The 11,942-nt window shown below is 60.8% G+C and overlaps 1 protein-coding gene across 1 annotated transcript; it reads right to left on the bottom strand.

Moving 5' to 3' along the window:
• Positions 1-609: 609 nt before the first annotated feature.
• Positions 610-10,853, bottom strand: S1PR2 (sphingosine-1-phosphate receptor 2). The gene is made up of 2 exons (XM_073318757.1): positions 10,618-10,853; positions 610-3,631 (listed from the first exon to the last, which is right to left on the bottom strand). The coding sequence occupies exon 2, from the start codon at positions 3,532-3,534 to the stop codon at positions 2,482-2,484; it is 1,053 nt and encodes a 350-aa protein (XP_073174858.1). The 5' UTR covers positions 3,535-3,631; positions 10,618-10,853; the 3' UTR covers positions 610-2,481.
• Positions 10,854-11,942: the final 1,089 nt, after the last annotated feature.

Raw genomic sequence — 11,942 nt, 5'->3', positions numbered from 1 at the left:
CCCGCAACCCCTGCTAGCCCAGCCCTGCAGCCCCTGCTAGCCCAGCCCTGCCGGTGCCCCTCACTCCTGACCCGCAGCCCCTGCTAGCCCAGCCCTGGCTTCTGACATGAGGGGATTTGGGGCCCAGCCTGTCCCCCCAACTCGCTGCAGCAGCCTGGGGGGTTGAGACTAGGTCCCATGGCAAGCAGAACAGCATCTGTCAGCCCCGAAACAAAGTGGGAGGGGAAGTGGCCTGACCACAGGTTCCCGATTCCCCCGCGCCATGGGCGGCCCCTGCCAGCCAACCTCCCACTCATCCCCGGGCCTTGCCCCCCCAATACCATGGACTCCCCCCAACACCCTGCTGCCCCCAGAACCAATCCCTGCCCCCGACCGTCTGCCCCAGGACCCCCCTCCCCCCAGGGCCTCCCTCCCCCCACCCTTTGGGTCCTGGTTCTACAATGCGACACCTCTCCTTGATCCCCATGAACACTCCCCACCCCAGGGTGCTGCTCTCACGGCCCGGGGGCGGGTTCAGAGCACCGGACCCCACAGCGCGTGTGGGCAGCAGGTGCAGGGGGCAATGACGTGGCCGGGGTGGGAGGAGGAATCACACGGACAAGTGGCCACTACAGAAGCAAACTTTTAATCCCATTGGTGCCAAGGGCCATTTGTCCAGAGGTGGCTCGTGCGGCCCAGACCTGGGGGCTCCTGTAGTGTTTGCCAGGGACGGGGTGCGTCCTCCCTGCCCCCCACCCCAACGGCGCTGCGTGCGCACTAAAGAACCAGGTCCCGACCCCGCACTCACGTGACACTGGGCCTCCCCCTCGGCCAGAGCACCCCGAGGCTGGAGAAGCGGACAGACAGGCGTGAAAGCGGAAGGCAGAGGTGCTGGAATGGGGGGGGGGGAGCCCTGCAACCCCTGGCTTGCAGCGGTTTCGATCACTTCACTGGCTCTCAGCCCCCCACTGCACAAACGGTTCCAGCAGACCTGGGGACACGCCGGGACACAAGGACGCACACCCCAGACCCACTGGCCAGGTCCCTGCCGGCACCACGTCCGGAGGGGGCCGGGGGGGGCAGGCTGTTCCCGGGACAGGGCGGGGGCAGCGGGTTATTTAAAAACCTTAACCCCCCCCCACCCCACGTGCTGGGTAGGGCTGACGTTCCCACGCCCGCCTTCCATTCTCATTCACAAAACAACCCCACACCCCCGCGCCTCACGGGCACGTTGCTGCACATCGGACCGTGATTCATTCTCCCAGTCAGGCCGGGGACACGCCCGCCCGCCCAGCGGCCCCCGCCGAGGGCACCCAGCGAAGCCCCAAGCCAGGAGAGGCCTGTGCCCCTGGGCTGCCAGCGCCAGGCGGAGCAGAGACCTGGGCCAGGCCTAGCGGGGGGCACGTGAGAGCTGCACCCCCTGCCACACACACACCCCCACACACACACAACACAGACACACACTGCACCACACAGACAGACAGACAGACACTCGCTCTAACCAGGCGTGGGCCCTGGAGGGTTCTTGCCCCGCTCCCCACCCAGCCTGTTCCGACTGCAGCTGGGGGCTCCGAGGCTGCGGCGAGCGGGGCCCTAGGGGACCCCAGACAGACAGGCAGGCGGACGGCTAGGTACTGTAGGGACGGACAGACAGCTACACAGACCTGAAGACAACCAGCAAACAGACCCTGTTGTCGAAGCGAGGTCTGGGCTGGACGGAGGGACAGAGAGGCAGCCAGGGACGGAAAGGCCCACGGATTGCAGGGAGGGGGAGAGACAGATGGGGAGGGGCCGATGGACAGCCCAGCAGCGCTCCTGGCCCCTGCAAGAGCCCATCCCACCCCCAGGTCGGCGGGTGAGGCCGCCCCAATGGGTTTCAATTGCACGTCCCAGGGGGGAGAGGAGCATCGCGGACAGCGCTGCAGCAGGACCCCAGTTCATCCTGCCCGGGACAGCGACTGCTTGCCACTCAGGGCTGGGCGCCATGCCGGGGGTACCTGGTGCCCCGATGCTGCCAGCTGGCCAGGGAAAATATGGGCAGTGAGGCTTTGGTCCTGACTGTGCACAGATCCCCCCCCACGCCGGGCTCAGGGCAGCAAACCCCTCCTCCCGCCCCAGGGCTTCCTCCCCAGCAGGGCAGGTGGCAGTTCCACCCCACAGGCAGACCAGGGCGGAGCTGAGCTCCCAGCAGGGCAGGGCAGCCGCCGGAAAGGCCCCTGGGCCAGCGGGCATGGACCCAGGCAGCCTCCGCCCAGCCCCCGGGCGCGCGCCGGGTGAGCGTGGGCGTGCGGCTTGGGTGAGGCCGTGCTGGGAGCAGGCGGGATCCCGGCAGGAGTGGGCGGCGCTCGGGAAGACGGCATCATGCGAACCAGATTGCCAGTAACCGGAGAGTCCCCGCCCCCCTGGCCCCGGCAGAGCCACGCTCTGCAGCCTCCCACGGCCCGTGGGACGGCCGGCTCCGGGCCGGCTCCCGTCGTACCGATCAGCCGGCTCTGCAGCGCCTCACACCGAGGTGGTGCATTCCCGCAGGATGGGCGAGGTGGGCAGCTCTTGCTTCTGGGTGCCGTGCTCCAGGGAGCTGGAGCTGCGGAGTGGCACCATGCAGCGCTTGGCCGGCTTGCCGCGCCCTGCCCCGCCCCAGCAGCAGAGAACCCGCAGGAACTCCTTGCGCATGTCCTTGCTGCGCAGCGTGTAGATCACGGGGTTGACGGCCGAGTTGAGGGTGGCAAAGCTGAAGAAATAGCCCGCCTCGCAGAGGATGGGGCAAGCCTTGATGGCGCACAAGGTGTCCAGCAGGAGGATGATGAAGGCTGGCAGCCAGCAGATGATGAAGGCCCCCAGCACAATGGTGACTGTCTTGAGCAGGGCCAGGGTCTGCGTGCCGGCGATCTCGGCGTGGCTGGAGCGGACGATGCAGTAGATGTGGCCGTACAGCACCACGATGGAGAGCAGGATGGCGGTGAAGACGGTGACCACGAAGAGGATGTAGCGCTTGGAGTAGAGGGGCAGGACGGTGGAGCAGTCCTCCAGCTGCCCCATGCAGTTCCAGCCCATGATGGGCAGGCCCCCGATGGCCACCGAGATCACCCAGCAGGCCCCGATCAGCAGCACCATGCGGCAGTTCTTGTCGCTGCCGTACAGCTTCACCTTGGTGATGGCCACGTGCCGCTCAATGGCGATAGCCAACAGGCTGAGGACCGAGGCCGCCAGGGTGGCAAAGGCCGTGCCCTCCCGCACGAACCACTGGACCGGCGTCAGCGAGAAGGTGTAGCGCCCCGAGAGCAGGACGTTGGCCATGAAGGCCAGGCCGGTCAGCAGGTCGGAGAAGGCCAAGTTGCCGATGAAGATGAACATGGCCGAGTGGAACTTCTTGTTGCGGTAGACGGAGAGCAGCACGAGCAGGTTCTCCAGCACGATCAGGCAGCACAGGACGACAATGGCGACGGAGACGGGGTTGCGCCCCGGGGTCAGCTGGCTCTCGGTCAGCCCCTTGGTGTAGTTGTAGTGCTCCCGGATCTTCAGCGGGTTGAAGTAATCCTTGTAGATGCTCCCCATGGCTGCCCGTGGGCCGCCCCGGTCACAGCGCGGCCCGGCCCCGGAGCTCGGCGTCACGGGGCGCAGGCCATGGCATCGTCACTGGGGGCGGGTGCACCTGGAGGCAAAGGCAGAGACGGCGTCAGCGCTGACTGGGGTGGGGGGCAAAGCGGCTCCGAGACAATGAGCGGCGCAGTAAGAGCAAGAACAGGGGAGGGACTGACCCCCCGCTGGCTGTCCAGCCAGCCAGCCAGCCATCCTGCCCTCCGGCATGCCGCCTCCTCCCTGTCCGTCTCCCCCAATCTCTTTCCATCTCCCTCCTCCGTCCATCCGTCCTGCGCTGCCGACAGCTCCACGCCCCAGCTGGGCGCCAGCCGCGGAAAGGGGGCGGAGGGCACAGGACACCTCACCTGTCCAAACTCACGGAGTCCCTCGCCCGAGGAACGTCACCCTGCGGAGGTGAGTCCTGCAGGTTAACAGCCCACTGGGTAGCATGAGTTTCCTTCCCCCACGTACAGTGCATTCCACCTTCGTTTCACCCCCACCCCTCCCAGTTCTCCGACTGCCGGGCAGTGGCCTGGCTGGCTCGCGAGGGACCAGGCACATTCTCCCCCCAGCCATGGTGCATCTTCCCGCAGGCGGCACTGCCATCCCGGCACTGAGGCCGGGCATTCGGCTGGGACCGAAACGACTGTCCCGTCGCCCCCGGGGGACGCCTGTTTGCCTTTGCTACCGGAGCTCCTGTCCCAGGGCGGGTCCCGTCCCCCTGAGCAGGGACGCCCCGTCCAGCACACATCTGGCAGCCAGCTCTGCACTCCCTACACTCAGCCCTGCCTCCTGCCAGCCCCAGGCAGCTGCAGCAGCCATGCACGAGTGGGGAGGGGGGGCCATGGTAGAGCTGCCCCCCCCGTCACAGTGACGCCCCGCTGCTCCCTTTCAGTAAGGGGCCAGGCTCTCAGCTGGGGTCAACCAGCATCACATCCCCTGCACCAGAGCTGGGCTGGTGACCCCAGTGAGGGGAGGAGCCTTTCCATCTGGCAGGGGAGGGGGGATGGGCTGAGAGTCAGGACACCTGGGTTCTAGTCCCAGCTCCGCTATTGACCTTGGGGGGGTCCCTGCCCCTCTCTGAACCTCTTCCCCTCCTCCCATCTACTTAGAGTGTGAGCTCTTCAGGGCAGGGGGTCGTCTCTCCCTGTGGGTCTGTGCACGCCCGGCACAATGGGGCCCAGATCTCGGCTGGGGTCTGGGCAGAGCCCATAAAAACAGCGAGATTGGGTCAGAGCAATGGTCCATCTAGCCCAGTGTCCTGTCTCTGGGCTGTGCCGGTGCCAGGTGCCCCAGAGGGAATGAACAGAACAGAGCAATTATAGAGTATCCCATCCCATGTCATCCAGTCCCGGCTTTTGGCAAGCAGAAGCTAGGGACACCCAGAGCATGGAGTTGCATCCCTGTCCACCCTGGCTAAAAGCCATTGATGGACCTTTCCTCCAGGAATATAGTTAATACTTTTTTGAACCCAGTTATACTTTTGGCCTTCACAACATCCCCTGGCAGTGAGTTCCACAGGTTGACTGCATTGTGTGAAGAAATACTTCATTTTGTTTGTTTTAAACCTGCTGATTATTAATTTCATTGGGTGACTCCTGGTTCTTTTGTTACGAGAAGGGTAAACAACACTTCCTTCTTCACTTTCTCCACCCCATTCATAATTTTATAGACCTCTCTCAGATCCCCCCTTAGTTCTCTCTGTTCCAAGCTGAATAGTCCCAGTCAGAGGGAAAATTACTTTTTCAAGTGCAATTCAATTCCATGATTGAATTCGCCTTGTTAGCACTACAAAAAGTAATCTTCCCTCTGTTGATATTCACCCCTTCTTGTCAACTGTTGGAAATAGGTCACATGCACCCTAATTGAATTGGCCTCATTAGAACTGACCCCCGACTTGGTAAGGCAACTTCCATCTTTTCATGTGCTGTGTATTTATACCTGCCTACTGTATGTTCCACTCCATGCATCTGATCAAGTGGGTTATAGCTCATGAAAGCTTATGCCCAAATAAATTCGTTAGTCTCTAAGGTGCCACAAGGACCCCTCGTTGTTTTTATCAGGCCTGAATCTCATCTACCAGTCACCCCGTTTTGTGAGATCTCTTTTGTAGTTCTTCACAGTCTGCTTTGGACTTAACTATCTTGAGTAATTTTGTATCATCTGCAAACTTTGCCAACTCACTGTTTACTCCTTTTTCCAGATCATTTATGAATATGTTGAACAGCCCTGGTCCCAGTACAGACCCCTGGGGGACACCACTATTTACCTCTCTCCACCGTGAAAACTGACCACTTATTCCTACTCTTTGTTTCCTGTCTTTTAACCAGTTACTGATCCATGAGAGGGCCTTCCCTCTTATCCCGTGACAGCTGACTTTGCTTATGAGCCTTTGGTGAGGGACCTTGTCAAAGGCTTTCTGAAAATCTAAGTACACTGTATCCACTGGATCCCCCTTGTCCGCATTTGTTGACCCCCTCCAAGAACTCTAATAGATTGGTAAGGCCTGACTTCCTGTCTTAACTCTTTCCCAACATACCGAGTTCATCTCTATGCCTCATAATTTGGTTCTTTGCTGTAGTTTCAACCAATTGGCTCGGTACCGAAGTCAGACTTACCAGCCTGGAATTGCCAGGATTGCCCCTGGAGCCTTTTTTTACAAATCCACATCACATTAGCTCCCCTCCAGGCACCTGGTCCAGAGGCGGATTTAAGCCAGAGGTGACACACCATTGTTAGTAGCTCGGCAGTTTCACACTGGAGTTCCCTCGGAACTCCTGGGCGAATGCATCTGGTCCTGGTGACTTATTACTATTTAACGTATCAAGTTGTTTCAAAACCTCCTCTACTGACACCTCAGTCTGGGCCAGGTCCTCAGATCCGCCACCTAACCAGAATGGCTGAGATGTGAGAGTCTCCCTTACATCCTCTGCAGTGAAGACCCATGCAAAGAATTCATGTCGCTTCTCTGCAACAGCCCTGGCTTCCTCGAGGGCTCCTTCAGCACCTCGGTCGTCCAGGGGCCCCACTGACTGTTTGGCGGCTTCCTGCTGATGATGCACTTAAAAAAATTTGCTGTCAGTTTCTGTGTCTTTTGCTAGTTGCTCTTCAAATTCTTTTTTGGCCTGGCTGATTGTAGCTGGGCACTCGCTGACGGGCCCGAGGCCACGCTCCTTTCTATTTTCCTCGGTAGGATTTGACTTCCCCTTTTTAAAGGACACCTCTTTACCTCGAACCACCTCTCTTACTCTGCTGTTTAGCCACGGTGGCATTTATTTGGGCTGTATCTCGCTCATTTGAGCCTCTATTATGGTGATTTTCAGACGTTTCCATGCAGCTTGCAGGCATTTCACTCTTGGGACTGTTCCTTTCAACAGGTGTCTTCAAATATGTGTAGTTCCCCTTTTTGAAGTCAAATGCTACTGCAGTGGGTTGTTTTGGTATTTCCCCCACTGCAAGGATGTTAAATTTAATTCATCATGGCTGCTATGACTGAGCCGTTCAGCTACGTTCACCTCTTGGACCAGATCCTGTTCGCCACTTAGGACTAAAACAAGAATTGCCCCTCCAAGAAGCAGCCATTAATGGGGTCTAGAAATTTTATCTCTGTATCCCATCCTGAGGGGACGTTCCCAGTCCATATGGGGATAGTTGCAATCCCTCATTATTACTGAGTTTTCTATTTCTGTAGCCTCTCTGCTCTCCCTGCTGTTTCACAATCACCGTGGCCATGCTGGTCGGGGGTCAGAAGTACATTCCTGCTGCTAGACTCTTATTATTCAAGCAGGCAATTTTGTATGGTACCGTTAGATTCATTTAAGATTTTTACTATATTTGACTGTATGCTTTCGCTCACATATAGAGCCACACAGAGAATCACAGAAGATTAGGGTTGGAAGGGACCCCAGAAGGTCATCTAGTGCAACCCCCTGCTCAAAGCAGGACCAACCCCAACTAAATCATCCCAGCCAGGGCTTTGTCAAGCCTGATCTTAAAAACCTCTAAGGAAGGAGATTCCACCACCTCCCTAGGTAACGCATTCCAGTGCTTCACCACCCTCCTCGTGAAAAAGCTTTTCCTAATATCCAACCTAAACCTCCCCCACTGCAACTTGAAACCATTACTCCTCGTTCTGTCATCTGTTACCACTGAGAACAGTCTAGATCCATCCTCTTTGAACCCCCTTTCAGGTAGTTGAAAGCAGCTATCAAATCCCCCCTCATTCTTCTCTTCTGAAGACTAAACAAGCCCAGTTCCCTCAGCCTCTCCTCGTAAGTCATGCTCCCCAGCCCATAGTCATTTTCATTGCCCTCCGCTGGACTCGCTCTAATTTGTCCACATCCCTTGTGTAGTGGGGGCCCAAAACTGGACACAGTACTCCAGATGCGGCCTCACCAATGTCGAATAGAGGGGAACGATCACGTCCCTCGATCTGCTGGCAATGCCCCTACTAATACAGCCCAATATGCCGTTAGCCTTCTTGGCAACGAGGGCACACTGTTGACTCATATCCAGCTTCTCGTCCACTGTCACCCCTAGGTCCTTTTCCGCAGAACTGCCGCTTAGCTGGTCGGTCCCAAGTCTGTAGCGGTGCATGGGATTCTTCCGTCCTAAGTGCAGGACTCCGCACTTGTCCTTGTTGAACCTCCTCAGATTTCTTTTGGCCCAATCCTCTAATTTCCCTAGGTCACTCTGGACCCTATCCCTACCCTCCAGCGTATCTACCTCTCCCCCCAGCTTAGTGTCATCCGTGAACTTGCTGAGGGTGCAATCCACGCCATCCTCCAGATCATTAATAAAGATGTTGAACAAAACCAACCCCAGGACCGACCCCTGGGCACTCCGCTTGATAGCGGCTGCCAACTAGACATCGAGCCTGCTCTGTCATTCCATCTATTGGCACCCTGGTGTTCCCATGTCCCACTGATTATCATTGTTCCACCGAGAGTCTGTGATGCCGGAATATTGACACATTTTATAGACGCTTGTGTACAAGTGCTAGAAGTCTAACTAAAGGCATCTGCCTTCACGGGATGTAACCAACTGGGACTCGTTTTCATTTGACTGTTTCTCTTCTCCTCCTACCTGCACTTCATCAACTTCTATCCTCTCCTCGGTACTAGGAAATAGAGAATCCCCTTCAAGAAACCCTCCCCTATGGGATGGCTCTGTCCCAACCGTGTGCTCCTCTGCGCCCATCGGCTCTCCCCCAGCTTCACTTAAAAACTCCTCCACAACCTTTTTCATTTTCCAGGCCACCAATCTGGTTCGGTTTCGGTTTAGGTGGAACCCATCCTGCCTGTTTAGGCTCCTCCTTTCCCAAAAGGCCTCCAGGACCTCTCTCCTGGCCTTCCCTAGGTCACTGACCCCTACATGTACCACGACCACTGGCTCCTCCCCAGCTCTGCACATAAACTATCTCCATGGCTTGCCGGAGGGGTGTCCTTGGTGCGAGAGGACACCACCACCTCCCACCTGGGGATCATGTCCTGCCGCTCCAATTGGACGTTCTCCTTCCCCAAGACTTTCATCCTCCTCAACAGCCCAGCGGGTAGGACCCAGAAAGTCTCGCCGGTTTACCGCCGTCCCCTTTAGCTCCTCCGGTTCAGCCAGACCTGGCACAGTGGGGGCCCCAGAAGCAACGCGTGTTTCCCAGGGTTTCTATGCCCAGAACCCGGCTGCACAGCACCAGAAACCCCCCGCTATCAACAGGCACCATCAATCTCAGTCTGGGCTGCAGCGGATGCTGAGAAGCACTTCGCCCCCACGGGCAGGATATGGCTCGGGGGGGGTGGGGGGGAGGGGGGTTGCATGGCCTGGTCTACCGCAGGACAGAGATGACTCAGAACCAAACCCTGAACCAGGTAACACTACAGCTGCACTTTCCAATGCCCTGTGCTAAAGCTGAACCATGAAGGAGGGAGGTCGAGTGGTTAGAGCAGAGGGGGCTGGAAGCCAGGACTCCTGGGTTCTTTTCCTGTCTCTGCCACAGACTCACTGCCCCCACTCCCCTGAGCCAGTCAAGGTCTCAGATTCCTCTCTGCCAGGTCTCCTGCCCCCCGCATAAGGTACCAGCCCAGCCATTCCCCCTGCACCGAGGCCCGCATGGAGGGGGCTCTCCATGCCGGACCCCAGTGCCCTGCGAGCAGCTCTGCCGGGGCAGCCCTGGGGGTACAATGGCACTCCCGGGGAAGGAGCCTGGTGGGAGCCCCAGGACTGGCCTGTGAGCAGCTCTTCCTCTAAGGGTTGCAGCTCCAGTTCCTTCCCCAAGGCCTCGGCCTGCTCCGGGTCCCGGTGGGGAGAGGGCTCTGCTTGGGGCGGGGGGGCCTGAGGCCAAGAGGGGGCACTTCCAGGAGAAGGGCAGGGGGTGGAGGGGGAGCCTAGCTGCTGGACCAGGAGGGGCTCACCTGTGTTCTCAGCCTCCCCAGAGCCCTGCCCCACCGGGGGGGGGGGGGGTTTGGCATGACATGGGGATGGCGGGTGTGGCTTCAGTGATGGGAGCTCCTGCCAGGTGTTGATGGGGGATGTTGGCAGCCCCCTGACCAGCAGTAAGGCCCATGGGCCCTGTGGGTTTGGGAAAACTGGTACAGTCCCACCCCCTGACCTGGAAATACACGGGGGGTGGGGGGGGACTGTTCAGTCCCCAGCCTCCCTGCTGCAGGAATGGCCACGGGAAAATGGGGCGGGGGTTTGTGGGCAACTGCCCCAGAGGAACCAGGGGTTGAGACCCTGCAAAGTTGCTTCGCCCAGCGCCAAGCAAATGGCTAGACGGGTACAACTTTGGGCTACGATTCTCCAGATCCTGCTGGGGGGAAAGGCCCCCCCAGCCTGGGGCGTCCCCACCCCATGCCCCTCCGAGCCAGCCAGCCCGCCCCCCAGCCTGGGGAGTCATGTCCCCTCCGGAGCGGGTCTCCGACAGGGGTTCCCCGGAGGGGGCAGGCGGAGCCCGGGGCGGCTGCTGCGGGTCCAGCCCCACAGGCCCCCCGGCAGCGCGCCCCGCCGCGGACCCCCAGCCCCGGAGCGCGCCCGGCTCCGGCCGCTCCCCGCCCGGCTACTCACGCTGGGGCGCCCGGCTCCGGCTCCGGCTGCGGCTGCGGCTCCAGCCCGGGTCCCTCCCGCCGGCCGCGCCGCGGAGACGTGGCCAAGGCGCAGCCGGAGCGATTCGTCACCCCCGTTCCCGCGGGCTGTGGCTGCGCCCCCGGCGGGAGGAGCCGAGCCTGGCCCGGCCCCCCAGCACCCCCCGCCCGGCCGGGCCTCGGGGCACCCGGCTCCGCGCCCGGCTCCGGCTCCGGCCCCGGCCCCCGGTGCGCGCAGCGGGGCGAACCCTGCCCTGCCCTGCCCTGCGCTGCGCTGCGCTCTGCCGCTCGTCGGGCGGGGCGGGGCGGGGCTGCCAAAATCGGGGCGGCCGAGATCGGCCCAGGATCTCTCCGCAGCCCTGCAACCAGCTACGCCAGGCTGCCCCCCAAGGACCCCAGCGCCCCCCTTCCAGCACCTCCCAACCCCTCCTGCACCCACCGACCCCCTTCCAGCACCCACCGACGCCCCCAGACACCCCAGCACCCCAACCCCTCCTGCACCCACCGACCCCCCCAGACACCCCAGCACCCCAACCCTTCCTGCACCCACCGACGCCCCCAGACACCCCAGCACCCCAACCCCTCCTGCACCCACCGACCCTCCCCGGCACCCCAGCACCCCAACCTCTCCTGCATCCACCGACCCCCTTCCAGCACCCACCGACGCCCCCAGACACCCCAGCACCCCAACCCCTCCTGCACCCACCGACCCTCCCCGGCACCCCAGCACCCCAACCCCTCCTGCACCCACCGACCCTCCCCGGCACCCCAGCACCCCAACCTCTCCTGCATCCACCGACCCCCTTCCAGCACCCACCGACGCCCCCAGACACCCCAGCACCCCAACCCCTCCTGCACCCACCGACCCCCCCAGACACCCCAGCACCCCAACCCCTCCTGAACCCACCAACCCCCCCCAGACACCCCAGCACCCCAACCCCTCCTGAACCCACCGACCCCCCCAGACACCCCAGCACCCACCGACCCCCCCAGGCACCCCAGCACCCCAACCCCTCCTGCACCCACCGACCCCCCCAGACACCCCAGCACCCACCGACCCCCTCCTGGGGCCCCATACTCTCCAGCTCTAGCCAACCCCTCAGACACACTGTGACCCCCCAGAAACACCTGCACCCACCTAACCTGCCACCCAGGTTCCCCTGCTGCACTAGGGTCCCCAGCACCCAATCCCCAGTAGCCCCCCAACATTCCTGGTCTGCCCCCCTCCCCACACCACCAACATGCTCCAGTGTTGTTGTTTGTTTGTTTGTTTGTTTGTTTGTCCGTCCGTCGTCCCCCCCGCCGCCA

The sequence above is a fragment of the Lepidochelys kempii genome, chromosome 20 (assembly GCF_965140265.1).
Source record: "Lepidochelys kempii isolate rLepKem1 chromosome 20, rLepKem1.hap2, whole genome shotgun sequence".
NCBI classification, from domain to species: Eukaryota; Metazoa; Chordata; order Testudines; family Cheloniidae; genus Lepidochelys; species Lepidochelys kempii.
Note: the sequence above shows the minus strand (reverse complement) of the source record. Positions and strands in the feature narration are given on the sequence as shown.